This window comes from Dryobates pubescens, chromosome 2, assembly GCF_014839835.1.
Source record: "Dryobates pubescens isolate bDryPub1 chromosome 2, bDryPub1.pri, whole genome shotgun sequence".
Taxonomy (NCBI): Eukaryota; Metazoa; Chordata; class Aves; order Piciformes; family Picidae; genus Dryobates; species Dryobates pubescens.
The window spans coordinates 2,955,455-2,970,403 of NC_071613.1; the positions used below are offsets into that span (position 1 = coordinate 2,955,455).

The 14,949-nt window shown below is 47.5% G+C and overlaps 1 protein-coding gene across 1 annotated transcript in view; it reads right to left on the reverse strand.

Annotated features, from left to right (window-relative positions):
* Nucleotides 1-14,949, reverse strand: part of LPGAT1 (lysophosphatidylglycerol acyltransferase 1) — a 111,639-nt gene that overhangs the window by 29,328 nt on the left and 67,362 nt on the right. The window contains exon 7 of the mRNA XM_054169291.1: nucleotides 5,873-5,999. Within this exon, the coding sequence (XP_054025266.1) occupies nucleotides 5,873-5,999 (127 nt within the window). The remainder of the gene's footprint in view (nucleotides 1-5,872; nucleotides 6,000-14,949) is intronic.

Sequence of the window (14,949 nt, forward strand, 5' to 3'; positions counted from 1 at the left end):
GCTGGATGTTAGGAAGAAGTTCTACACAGAGAGAGTGATTGCCCATTGGATTGGGCTGCCTGGGGAGGTAGTGGAGTCACCATCCCTGGAGGTGTTCAGGAGGAGACTTGATAGGGTGCTTGGTGCCATGGTTTAGTTGATTAGGTGGTGTTGGATGATAGGTTGGACTCAATGATCTTGAAGGTCTCTTCCAACCTAGTTTGTTCTATTCTATTCTATTCTATTCTATTCTATTCTATTCTATTCTATTCTCAAGGAAAATACCTAACTAACTTCTTCTAGGTCAAACAGCACTGGGATTTTGGGGGGGCACTTCAACAGTCAACCTCTCTGTTAAAGCAGTAAGCACCCAAAAACAAGGACTGGAAGGTGTAAGGCACAGTATCACAGTATCTAACTAGAGGCATGACTATGAGGCCTGACTTATAATGAGTCCATTGGAAAGGTCTGGGTTTACTTCTCAGAATGGTTTAGCTTTATATTTGGATTATTTTGTGATGTGCATTGACCATAATTCCAAACTCACAGCAGTTGTGCTCAAGACAAATAAATTCCAGTGGTTCAGTGTCTATGTAGTAAAACTGGCTACTAATCTCAGCTTCCACCATTTCCCCACAGCAAGCTGAGTTTTAGGATTATTTTCTTCTTACACCAGTTACTTCTTTAGTCTGAATGACTTGGTGTTTCTCAGCTGGTCTTCAAGTTTCTCTGGTAGTAAGAGTTCCCTTGTGCTGCTGTTCTGTTGTCAGACCCCAAGAGCTAAAACTTAAAAAGCCCTGGGAATGCAGTTTGTTCAATGCTTAGCTTCCCCTCAATCAAGAATGATGTGAGCTTGGAGCTTGGCTTTGGGGTTTTATTGCATTAACTTCCCACTGGGCCATGCCCTTCTGAGACCATGCCCTGCATTTGAACCATGTGATAGCGATTGTGTAGAGGCCCTGATGTCAGAGCCAGCTGTACTCACCCCCATGGCAGAGCTTGCTTGCCTTTGTGCTGCACAACAGTGCCATGCTATTTCCAGCTAGCTCAGCTGTCTGGGTGCCATAATGCAGATGAATTTGATGTCACCTTTCTTTCTCACACCAGTTTTTTGTCCTGTGCTGCTGCTGAAAAAAGCATTCAAGCTACTGAGGAAGCTCTTTTTTTGTGTGTCTACATTGCTAGAGATTCACTGAAATAAAGTGGACTCCTGGCTGTAAATAAGATGCTGGCTGCTGAATGACATTTGTGGAAATGTCTACAAAGGGCATCCAGTTTGACAACATAGAATCATAAAATTGTTTTGGTTGGGAAAAACCTCTAAGACCATCAAGTCCAGCCATTGACCTAAGATGACCATGGTCATTAAGCCATGTCCTGAAGTGCCATGCCTACACATTTTTGAACACCTCCCTGAACTCCCTGGGCAGCCTATTATATCTGGCCACTCTTTCAAGAAAGAAATCTTCCCTAATATCCAATCTAAACCTCCCCTAGCACTATCTGAGAACATTTTCTCTTGTTCTCTCACTTCTTAGAGAGAAGAGACCAACATGTATAGAATCATAGAATCAATAAGGTTGGAAAAGAACTCAGAGATCATCAAGTCCAACCTGTCACCCAACACCTGCTGACTACTAAACCATGGCACCAAGTGCCACGTCCAATCCCCTCTTGAACACCTCCAGGGATGGTGATTCCACCACCTCCCTGGGCAGCACATCCCAATGGCCAATCTCTCTTCCTGGGAAGAACTTTCTCCTCACCTCCAGCCTAAACCTCCCCTGGCACAGCTTGAGACTGAGCGAGTCATTCGTCTTCACTGAGCGAGTCATTCGTCATTGGAATGTGCTGCCCAGGGAGGTGGTGGAGTCACCGTCCCTGGAGGTGGACGTGGCGCTTGGTGCCATGGTCTAGTTGTGAGGTCTGTTGGGACAGGTTGGACTTGATGATCCTTGGGGTCTCTTCCAACCTTGGTTATACTGTGATACTGTGATACTGTGAGACTGTGTCCTCTTGTTCTGGTGCTGGTTGCCTGGGAGAAGAGACCAACCCCCACCTGGCTACAACCTCCCTTCAGGGAGTTGTAGAGAGCAATGAGGTCTCCCCTGAGCCTCCTCTTCTCCAGGCTAAGCAACCCCAGCTCCCTCAGCCTCTCCTCACAGGGCTGTGCTCCAAACCCCTCCCCAGCTTTGTTGCCCTTCTTTGGACACATTCAAGAGTCTCAATGTCCTGAAATTGAGGAGCCCAGAACTGGACACCCCAAAAAAACCCCAACCAAAACCAACAAATGCAAACACACACACAAAACCCAACACAAAACCTCTCAAAAAACACAAACAAAAAGAACCAAAACCAGACAAAAACCCCCATTTAACCAGTGATTGAGAGCCTCTATAAGAACACACATGAACACCCAACAATAAACAATTTCTGGGTTTTTTTAAGAATTTTAGTATTTCAGGAACTCTAACATGAAGTGAAATGCAAGGAAGGCAACATCACCTTTATGCTTGTACTTGAAAATAGGTTTTGAATATGCACACTTAGGAGAAGGAAGTTAATTCATCTTACACAAACTTTCCCTGTTTCTTAAAAAGATGTATTTCTGGAAGTACTTGAGTAAAATGCTACCTGCTAGGCCTTAGACACCATCCCCCACAGCAAACTCCTGGCCAAGCTGTCAGCCCCTGGCTTGGACAGCAGCACTCTGAGCTGGGTTAGGAACTGGCTGGAGGCTGAGCCCAGAGAGTGGTTGTGAATGGTGCCACAGCCAGCTGGCGGCCAGGCACCAGTGGTGTGCCCCAGGGATCAGTGCTGGGCCCCAGCCTGTTCAATATCTTCATTGATGATATGGATGAGGGCATTGAGTCCATCATCAGCAAATTTGCAGATGACACCAAGCTGGGAGCAGATGTTGGTCAGTTAAGAGGGCAGAAGGGCTCTGCAGAGGGACCTCGACCGACTGGACAGATGGGCAGAGTCCAACAGGATGGCATTGAACAAATCCAAGTGCCAGGTGCTGCACTTTGGCCACAGCAGCCCCATGCAGAGCTACAGGTTGGGGTCAGGGTGGCTGGAGAGCTGCCAAACAGAGAGGGACCTGGGGGTGCTGATTGACAGCTGCCTAAACATGAACCAGCAGTGTGCCCAGGTGGCCAAGAAGGCCAATGTCATCCCTTGGCCAGCAGGAGAAGGGAAGTCATTCTGCCCTGTGCTCAGCACTGGTTAGGCCACACCTTGAGTCCTGTGTTCAGTTCTGGGCCCCTCAGTTTCAGAAGGACATTGAGACACTTGAAGGTGTCCAGAGAAGGGCAACGAGGCTGGGGAGAGGCCTTGAGCACAGCCCTGTGAGGAGAGGCTGAGGGAGCTGGGGTTGCTTAGCCTGGAGAAGAGAAGGCTCAGTGGAGACCTCATTGCTCTCTACAACTACCTGATGGGAGGTTGTAGCCAGGTGGGGGTTGGTCTCTTCTCCCAGGCAACCAGCAACAGAACAAGAGGACACAGTCTCAAGCTGCACCAGGAGAAGTTTAGGCTCAAGGTGAGAGAAAGTTCTTCCCTGAGAGAGTCGTTTGCCATTGGAATGTGCTGCCCAGGGAGGTGGTGGAGTCACCATGACTGGAGGTGTTCAAGAGGGGATTGGATGTGGCACTTGGTGCCATGGTTTAGTCATGAGGTCTGTGGTGACAGGTTGGACTTGATGATCTTTGAGGTCTCTTCCAACCTTGGTGATTCTGTGAAAAGTCTAAGTATGTCCAACTTGCAGCCACCCCAGAGACCTGAGAGAGTGCTAAGGTGACCTGAATAAAGCACCACAAATACTATGCTATCTTAGATAACTGAGGGTGTGAGCATGGTCACCTTCAGGAAAACTCGAAGTCGATTTCCATAAAAAGCAGGGAGAGATTTGAACACAGCTGTGGAACGCAGCTCCAGCGAGCAGCCTGTACTCTGCATCATACAACACTGACACAGCAAGGATGATGGAGAAGGTCATTCCCAGTTAAACTGACACCCAGGGAATTCACACAAGGGTATTTGAAAGCTTACTGTAAAAGCCTCAAAGGTCTCTGCATCAGCAAAAGGGAATTAAGACAAAATAATGCAACTCGGGGATAAAATGTGACCAACTTCTTTGGCATAGGAAGTGTGTTCAAATATTTCCTGGGGATTTCAGACTCGTAATCAACTGCAGTCAAAAAGTAAAATGAAACTTCTCTCTCCATTAATTTAGGTCCTGAGACAACTGCTGAGGAGAAAAGCTTAAGGAATATCCCACCCTAGGTGCTGCAGCAGGTACTGTAATGGGTTAACCTGACTGTGTCCCCACAACACAGAGGTGAGGGAAAGTAAAACACAAGAAAACCTCTGGGTTGAGATACAGAGTTGAGATAAAAGGAGTTTAAGATAAAATAACATCATGCCCAATTACCTTAGTCAATGATTCAATGCACCTTAGCTCAGCCTATTTGCAGAAGTGGTGCAGCAAAATGCAGGACCAAAACCTGGAACGCAAAAGCAGCAACCGGGAGAGGAAGCCTCCTGTGTCCCAAGCTGAGCTTCAAGCCCCTTAACACTTTGCTCCTGCCAGCACTTTCATTTTGAAGCTGGCATGAGGCAGGATGGTTCTGAGTAGCAGCAGCAAATATTCAACTAAACCCATGACAGGTGCTAATGACATTTGCTACTATTTCCAGAGTGTTGCTCTACTCAACTATTAACAGTATGCCTTAAGGAAAAAAAAGGGAGATTTCTTTGCCAGGGACTTAAATACAACATAGAAAAATCTCTCAGAAAACCTGCCACTTAGTAACACTGATTTTCCATTTCATGCCATTATAGAAAACAACGAAACAGAACAAAAAAAAAGCAAAACCAAACACCAACACCCAAACCAACCAACAAAACAAACCACAAGTTGGTTTTACCCATCACCTTAACATTAAAGTGGAAAAGATAAGCCAGCCATTAAATATATTCCCCATAATTAGATTCAGTCACAGGACATTGGAGAGTGGAGTGGAGTGGAGTGGAGTGGAGTGGAGTGGAGTGGAGTGGAGTGGAGTGGAGTGGAGTGGAGTGGAGTGGAGTGGAGTGGAGTGGAGTGGAGTGGAGTGGAGTGGAGTGGAGTGGAGTGGAGCGGAGTGGAGCAGAGCAGAGTAGTATTAACGAGGTTGGAAAAGATCTTTGAGATCATCAAGTCCAACCTATCACCCAACACCATCTAATCAACTAAACCATGGCAACAAGCACCCCATCCAGTCTCCTCCTTAACACCTCCAGTGATGGTAGACTCCACCACCTCCCTGGGCAGCACATTCCAATGGCCAAGAGGAGGCTCAGAGGAGACCTTATTGCTGTCTACAACTGCATGAAAGGAGGTTGTAGCCAGGTGGGGGTTGGTCTCTTCTCCCAGGCAAGCAGCACCAGAACAAGAGGACACAGGCTCAAGCTGTGCCAGGGAGGTTTAGACTGGAGGTGAGGAGAAAGTTCCTGCTGGGAAGAGTAATTGGCCGTTGGAATGTGCTGCCCAGGGAGATGATGGAGTCACTGTCCTTGGAGATGTTCAAGAGGGGATTGGACATGGCACTTGAAGCCATGGTTCAGTTAGTCATGAGGTGTTGGGTGACAGGTTGGACTTGATGATCTCTTTCCAACCTCACTGATTCTGTGACATCAACAACATCAATGTAGTAAGATATGCAATGGTCACTAAACTTTGCAAAAGAGAACTGTTGTGTTTAGATAACATGAGCTACCCAGCTGTGAGAGACACACATAAAAACAACTTAGTGACTCATTCCTCAGATGCTGAGACACAATGTCACTGATTTCTGAAGACTTGTTTTTGAATATCTTAGTTCAGGGTAAGAGCAGAAGGTTTGCTTCCTACCTGTAGTGAACGTGAGTAACTGTTGGCGGTCGGTAGCCGAGGATCCAAGTTTGGATGTCTATGGGTTCACCTTTGGGATATGCAATGGTGGTGTCTATCACCCACTGGAGGCCTTTTGATTTATTCTCTAGGGAACAAAAAGAAATGTGCTTTTCAAAATAATCAGAAAGTGCATGTCACTCACTTGATAGCTTTTCCATTTTCATATTACTTCAGGGAGCATAAGGCACAAAGAAGGTAAGACAGACAAACCCCACATCCAGATTTCACTACAGAGCACAGAAATACCTTCACCAACTTCAGGTACATCAAGATTTCACTTTCACAGTTATTTTTGCTGTTCTTACATATTGTAATACACAGAACAAGTTCATTCATGGGGTATGAATAGAATAGAGTAGAATAGAATAGAATAGAATTGACCAGACCAGGTTGGAAGAGACCTTCAAGATCATCATGTCCAACCTATCAACCAATCCAACCCACCTAAACAGCTAACCCATGGCACCAAGCACCCCATCAAGTCTCCTCCTGAACACCTCCAGTGATGGTGACTCCACCACCTCCTCAGGCAGCACATTCCAATGGGCAATCACTCTCTCTGTGTAGAACTTCTTCCTAACATCCCAAACCTCCCCCGGTGCAGCTTGAGACTGTGTCCTCTTGTTCTGGTGCTGGTTGTCTGCCTGGGAGAAGAGACCAACCCCCACCTGGACCAACATCTGTCTGTCTACAACCTCCCTTCAGGGAGTTGTAGAGAGCAATGAGGTCTCCCCTGAGCCTCCTCTTCTCCAGGCTAAGCAACCCCAGCTCCCTTAACCTCTCATCACAGGGCTGTTCTCAAGGCCTCTCCCCAGCCTCATTGCCCTTCTCTGGACACCTTCCAGCAACTCAACCTCCTTCCTAAACTGAGAGGCCCAGAACTGGACACAGGACTCAAGGTGTGGCCTAACCAGTGCTGAGCACAGGGGCAGAATGACCTCCCTGCTCCTGCTGGCCACACTGTTCCTGATGCAGGCCAGGATGCCATTGGCCCTCTTGGCTGCCTGGGCACACTGCAGGCTCATGTTCAGCCTACCATCAACCAGCACCCCCAGGTCCCTCTCCACCTGGCTGCTCTCCAGCCACTCTGACCCCAGCCTGTAGCACTGCATGGGGTTGTAGTGGCCAATGTGCAGAACCTGGCACTTGGATGTGTTCAATCTCATGCCCTTGGACTCTGCCCATCTGTCCAGCCTATTGAGGTCCCTCTGCAGAGCCTCTCCACCCTCCAGCAGATCAACTCCTGCCCCCAGCTTGGTGTCATCTGCAAATTTACTGATGATGGACTCAATGCCCTCATCCAGATCATCAATAAAGATGTTAAAGAGCATGGGGCCCAGCACTGATCCTTGGGGCACATCACTAGTGACTGGCAGTCACATAACATGTTGTGGTAGTTGTAGGCTATGCCTTTAAAACTGAGCTGCAGATGTCCAGCAGAAAAGTAGAAAACCATAAATAAGTCACTGTTGGGTGTAAAAAGGGAAGCAAAAGATTGTTATAGACAAATTCATTGGATAAATGTCTGGGGTAAAAGGAGCAGTACCATTACAATTCCTCACTTGTCATCCGTTTTCTCTTCTCCTCTGATCCTGGCTGTTCTGCTTTGCCCAGGGAGAAGATAAGGTGCTGCTTCTGGCTGACCTTGAGATATGACTAACCCACTGTTTCTCTCTCAGCTCCTCTCTCTCTTGGTACAGAGGGGTCTGGGAGGTTTGGTGGGGGGACAGTGGAGCAACTTCCCTGGTCTCTGACCAGGGGGGGTTTCATGTTGTTTGCTAATTGCAAATACCTGTATAATATTGTAACTCCTGTATATTTTGTACACATCCATTGCAATCCCATTGTAGAGCTTCATTTGCTTCTGAGTTAGTCTGGTTGAAAAGTTAACGTTGGGGGGAAACTTCAACCCACCACACATGTTGGCCAAGTGTTAGGTGCTCCTCCCCAGTCAAAAGGAAAATGTCAAAGGTAAAAAAACACCTTTTCTTGGTCTGTGCTCAAGGCACATTTATAACTGACACACATTTACAACATTTACTGTGTAAGAGCTTGCAGTAGCAGAGCACCGATGAAGCAACAGCCATGCAGATCCCTTTGGACAACTAGTCTGACTACTGACTTGGGACACGTGGATGAAGGCAATTTAATTCATGTAACTTAGTTAAAAACTCATAAAAGTTGTTACATATTTATGAAGAAAATTATCTCCAAGGTTCTTAAAGATCTGAGCTATGGAATAAAGAAGACATACACCACTTTGTGCATTAAACACAAGAAAGGAAGAAAAACACAAGAAAGGAAGGGCAGGTCCTGCCTCTCCAACCTGATCTCCTTCTATGATCAGGTGACTGCCTGCTGGATGTGGGGAGGCCTCTGGATGTAGTCTATCTGGACTTCAGCAAGGCCTTTGACACCGTTCCCCATAGCAAACTCCTGGCCAAGCTGTCAGCCCCTGGCTTGGATGGGAGCACACTGCGATGGGTTAGGAACTGGCTGGAGGCTGAGCCCAGAGAGTGGTGGTGAATGGTGCCACATCCAGCTGGCAGCCAGGCACCAGTGGTGTGCCCCAGGGATCAGTACTGGGCCCCATGCTCTTTAACATCTTTATTGATGACCTGGATGAGGGCATTGAGTCCATCATCAGTAAATTTGCAGAAGACATCAAGCTTGAGGCAGGAGTTGATCTGCTGGAGGGTAGAGAGGCTCTGCAGAGGGACCTCGACAGGCTGGAGAGATGGGCAGAGGCCAAGGGCAGGAGACTGAACACATCCAAGTGCCAGGTTCTGCACATTGGCCAAAACAACCCCATGCAGAGCTACAGGCTGGGGTCAGAGTGGCTGGAGAGCAGCCAGGCAGAGAGGGACCTGGGGGTGCTGGTCGATGGTAGGCTGAACATGAGCCTGCAGTGTGCCCAGGCAGCCAAGAGGGCCAATGGCATCCTGGCCTGCATCAGGAACAGTGTAGCCAGCAGGAGCAGGGAGGTCATTCTGCCCCTGTACACTGCACTGGTTAGGCCACACCTTGAGTCCTGTGTCCAGTTCTGGGCCCCTCAGTTTAGGAAGGAGGTTGACTTGCTGGAACGAGTCCAGAGAAGGGCAACAAAGTTGGTGAGGGGAGGTTAAGGGAGCTGGGGTTGCTTAGTCTGGAGAGGAGGAGTTATACTGTTATACTGAGACTCAGGGGTGACCTTATTGCTCTCTACAACTACCTGAAGGGAGGTTGTAGACAGGCAGAGGTTGGTCTCTTCTCCCAGGCAACCAGTACCAGAACAAGAGGACATAGTCTCAGGCTGTGCCAGGGAAGGTTTAGGCTGGAGGTTAGGAGGAAGTTTTACACAGAGAGAGTGATTGCCCATTGGAATGTGCTGCCCAGGGAGGTGGTGGAGTCACCATCATTGGAGGTGTTCAGGAGGAGACTTGATGGGGTGCTTGGTTGCATGGTTTAGTTGGTTGGGTGGTGTTGGATGATAGGTTGGACACGATGACCTTGAAGGTCTCTTCCAACCTGGTTTATTCTAAAGCAATTAATAGAAGTTTTCACCATGGAGATTGTGTCCACAAGGTCCCAGAATAATTATCAGTATGTCTGCTGCTAAAGATACTTCATATGTAGACAGTTAAAAAAGGGTCAAAGGAGGTGAAAATATCTGCTGTAAAGATTGTTCAGGAGAGTCAAATTTAAATATGAACACAGGTAACTACCAGCAGTAGTCAAGGTCAGACATCAGCCCAGCCACGACCTCTCTGGCATGTCTTCAGTTCACAGGTTTGCAAAGAAGCAGAGCAGCAGATGTGGAAAGCAAAGCAGGAAGAGAGGACACATTTCCAGTGTGGCACTTTGAGTTTAGCTTGTTCATTTAAAGTCTGTTCTGTGGGAACTGGAGCTGCCTTATAGCTGAGCTCATACTACGTTTGGGCTTGTATAGTAATATGCTTACTTAATGTTTAATACATTAGTATAGTAATATGCTTACATCACAGCCAGCAATACCTTAAAGTTGGCTATCAAAAACCTGTTTGCAGAAGCATGTAAGTCTTAGTCTAAAGTACAAGACTCTTCAAGCCTGAAGCTGAGATAACTATGAAAGTAATGTGGTAGAGGCTGACAAGAACACTGTCAGCATGAAGAAAGTGCTCAGGAACAGACTGCTCATCATCTTTCTCAGTACAAGAATAGACATATTCAAAATGAAGCCAGGAGGCAAAGCTTTCAGAGCAAACAGAGAGGAATCATTCTTTGGGCAGAGAGAAAGAAACAGCCTGGAACCCCTTGCTGAAGAATGTCAGGGATCCTGAGAGTTAGGTTCAAGAGAACTGGACAAGTATGCAGAAGAAATTTCTTGAAGGTTAACATCAAGAATAGTGTGGCCAGCAGGAGCAGGGAAGTCATTCTGCCCTGTGCTCAGCACTGATTAGGCCACACCTGGAGTCCTGTGTCCAGTTCTGGGCCTCTCAGTTTAAGAAGGACATTGAGACACTTGAATGTGTCCAGAGAAGGGTAACGAGGCTGGGGAGGGGTTTGGAGCACAGCCCTGTGAGGAGAGGCTGAGGGAGCTGGGGTTGCTTAGCCTGGAGAAGAGGAGGCTCAGGGGAGACCTTCTTGCTGTCTACAAATACCTGAAGGGAGGTTGTAGCCAGGTGGGGGTTGGTCTCTTCTCTCAGGCAACCAGCACCAGAACAAGAGGACACAGTCTCAAGCTGTGCCAGGGGAGGTTTAGGCTGGAGGTGAGGAGAAAGTTCTTCACTGAGAGAGCTGTTAGCCATTGGAATGTGCTGCCCAGGGAGGTGGTGGAGTCACCGTCCCTGGAGGTGTTCAAGAGGGGATTGGATGTGGCACTTGGTGCCATGGTTTAGTCCTGGGGTCTGTGGAGACAGGTTGGACTTGATGATCTTCGAGGTCTTCCCACCTTGGTGATTCTGTGATTCTGAACAAGCAGAAACTCCTGCCTGGCTTGGGAAACCTACCACACCAGACGCAGAGGCTATGAGATTATGTGGGAAAAGTATGATCCGTTTGATGTGTTCATGCTTGTGCTCTCATACCCACTTGCAAGCCATGGACAAGAGGTTGGGCCAGACAGATGTTTGGTCTTGCCCAAAATTGCCACTCAAATTTTACAGAAGAGAGACCACACATGCAGTAATCTGCGAAGCAGTCTGAGGCGCACGCTACCAGCCACAGCCCCTGCTGCCAACCAGGACCTGCATGCAAGGACTGACTCAGGAGTTTCTGCCTGCATTTCATGTATGTTGCATTTCATTTAATGTGCACCCAATTTAATGAAGTATGAGAAGGTGATTAGAGCCACACTATCACAAATGGTGTCCCCCAGGGATCAGTGCTGGGCCCCATGCTCTTTAACATCTTTATTGATAACCTGGATGAGGGCATTGAGTCCATCCTCAGTACATTTGCAGATGACACCAAGCTGGGGGCAGGAGTTGATCTGCTGGAGGGTAGAGAGGCTCTGCAGAGGGACCTTGACAGGCTGCACAGATGGGCAGAGTCCAAGGACAGGAGATTGAACACATCCAAGTGCCAGGTTCTGCACATTGGCCACAGCAACCCCATGCAGAGCTACAGGCTGGAGTCAGAATGGCTGCAGAGCAGCCAGGCAGAGAGGGACCTGGGGGTGCTGGTCGATGGTAGGCTGAACATGAGCCAGCAGTGTGCCCGGGTGGCCAAGAAGGGCAATGGCATCCTGGCCTGTATCAGGAACAGTGTGGCCAGCAGGAGCAGGGAGGTCATTCTGCCCTGTACTCAACACTGGTTAGGCCACACCTTGAGTCCTGTGTCCAGTTCTGGGCCCCTCAGTTTAGGAAAGATGTTGAGTTGCTGGAAGGTGTCCAGAGAAGGGCAACAAAGCTGGGGAGGGGTTTGGAGCACAGCCCTGTGAGGAGAGGCTGAGGGAGCTGGGGTTGCTTAGCCTGGAGAAGAGAAGACTCAGAGGAAACCTTATTGCTGTTTACAACTCCCTGAAGGGAGCTTGTAGCCAGGTGGGGGTTGGTCTCTTCTCCCAGGCAGCCAGCACCAGAACAAGAGGACACAGTCTCAAGCTGTGCCAGGGGAGATTTAGGCTGGATGTGAGGAAGAAGTTCTTTGCAGAAAAAGTGATTGGCCATTGGATTGTGCTGCCCAGGGAGGTGGTGGAGTCCCCATCCCTGGAGGTGTTTAGGAAGAGACTGGATGGGGCACTTGGTGCCATGGTTTAGTTGATTAGATGGTGTTGGGTGATAGGTTGGACTCGATCTCAAAGGTCTTTTCCAACCTGGTTAATTCTATTCTATTCTATTCTAAATATCTACCAATTATTTTAAGAAGCAGCTAGTGTTGTCATCATCATGCCTGCTCAACAATGGGCTTGTACTGCTTCATTACAGATCACACACACTGCCTGATTTAGGCCAGACACTATTTCCTAATTGTAGTAGCAGCAGCATCCTTCCAATTTGACCAGGGGCAAATGCCACAGGTCAAGCTGAAACACTCTGTTACCCTCTGGAAACACAGTCTTTAAAACCCCTGAGAAACAGGAGAAATGAAAACAGAAGGTCCCATGAGATGCTCCAGGGTTGCCAGCATGATGACAGAATGATTGTCAAGCCTCTCCTATGAAAAGCAGCAACTGCAGAAGCCTTGATTTCAGAGGTAGCAATGGATGAGGGAACAACCAATGGGAAATTAATAGCAATTCCACAGAAGTATTCATTTAAAATGCATTTCAAAACAAGTCCATTCCCTTTATTTTTTTTCCCTAGGCATGAAGTAAAAATGGATAAAGACAAGTAAATGGTGTAAGCACACATCATTAATTGCAATTAAAAATATGCCTGATGAATCTGGGCACTTTATCTTATCATTTACTGTAAAATGCTTCCAAATATTTTACTAAGTATTTAGCTAATATTTCCAAGTGTTCTTTCAGCAGATAATGGTGCAAATTTCATTACAGTAAGACTCCTGCAGTCCTTTTCTATGCTAATTTTTAACCTCCTGCTTTTGTGGAGTAGAGCTGGTGCATGGATTCCTCAGCCCAGCTCTAAACTCACCTCCATCCCCTTCCAGGGCAGGGTGAAAAGAAAAACCTGCCTGTGACAGCCAAGCAGGAACCACTGGCTAGGCAAAAATAAATTCATTCTTCAGTTATCAGGCTCCACAGACCCTCCTTTAGAGAAAGCACTGATACCTCCATGTGCAAGTACCAAGACATGCTACCAAATCAGTCCCAGGCATATTTCTGCACGCTCTGCTTTAAAATAAGCCTTACATAATCATCCCAAGATCTCCCAGTGCCAAAAAAAGCCTTTAGTCACCAAGGATTTAAGAAAAGAAATGTTGAAATCAATCTTGGTGGTAACTTTTGTGGAGGGCTATTTTACTATGTTGTCCCCTGCTGCTGAGCATATTTATCTTAAAGTCAATTAAAAATGTGAAGAGACAACTGCACACACCCCAAGGAGGCAGGACCTCAGCATGCCCAAGGATGTTACTTTCAAGCCTAAGCAGACTTTAGAACAAAACCCAAACCCTGCTATTTTTCAAATGGAGCACCCTCACAGGACCTCAGAATGGAAAGATTGTCCCATGAATGGCATTCAACAAATCCAAGTGCCAGGTGCTGCACTTTGGCCACTACAACCCCATGCAGAGCTACAGGCTGGGGTCAGAGTGGCTGAGAGCTGCCAAACAGAGAGGGACCTGGGGGTGCTGATTGACAGCCGCCTAAACATGAGCCAGCAGTGTGCCCAGGTGGCCAAGAAGGCCAATGGCATCCTGGCCTGCATCAAGAAAAGTGTGGCCAGCAGGAGCAGGGAGGTCATTCTGCCCTGTGCTCAGCACTGGTTAGGCCACACCTTGAGTCCTGTGTCCAGTTCTGAGCCCCTCAGTTTAAGTAAGACATAGAGACACTTGAATGTGTCCAGAGAAGGGCAACAAAGCTGGGGAGGGGTTTGGAGCACAGCCCTGTGAGGAGAGGCTGAGGGAGCTGGGGTTGCTTAGCCTGGAGAAGAGGAGGCTCAGGGGTGACCTCATTGCTCTCTACAACTCCCTGAAGGGAGGTTGTAGCCAGGTGGGTGTTGGTCTCTTCTCCCAGGCAGCCAGCACCAGAACAAGAGGACACAGTCTCAAGCTGTGCCAGGGGAGGTTTAGGCTGGAAGAAATTGTTCCCAGAAAGAGAGACTGGCCATTGGAATGTACTGCCCAGGGAGGTGGTGGAGTCATCATGGCTGAAGGTGTTCAGGAGGAGACTTGATAGGGTGCTTGGTTGCATGGTTTAGTTGATTAGGTGGTGTTGGATGATAGGTTGGACTCAATGATCTTGAAGGTCTCTTCCAACCTAGTTTGTTCTATTCTAGTCTAGTCTAGTCTATTCCTATTACTATTTCTATTTCTATTCTCCCTTCCTCCTGGGACAGACAGCTGACCTTCAAATTGATTCTTTTCCCAAAGATTATTTCTCAGACATATTCATTACCCCAAGATCTCTCCATAAGAAATTACCTGGAATAAAACAAAAAGCCTCTTTTTTTCAGCATAAAGAAGAAACCCTTCCCACATGTTATTCAAGTCACATTCCTTACAGAGCAGTGAATCAAAAAGTTTGATTAAAAAGAGGGAGGGGAAAAGGAAGGGAAATCAATTGCGAAGTCCAGCGCCCAGCTCTGCAAAGGGAAAATTGAATTTCTCAGAGAAAAAGCATCAGAACTAAATGTACTGTGCTGCATTTAAAAACAGCATGATAAGATTTCAATATGCCTCTGACCAAGCTCATAGCAACCTCTTATCAGACAAAAAAAAGTATTGCTGCATGGTAAGATCCAGCAGTATGAAAAAATCCCCAATGTACCAGAGCAAAGCTGACCCAAAGTATCGCAGAATCACCAAGGTTGCAAAAGACCTCAAAGATCATCAAGTCCCACCTGTCACCACAGACCTCATGACTAGAGCATGGCACCAAGTGCCACATCCAATCCTCTCTTGAACACCTCCAGGGATGGTGACTCCACCACCTCCCTGGGCAGCACATTCCAATG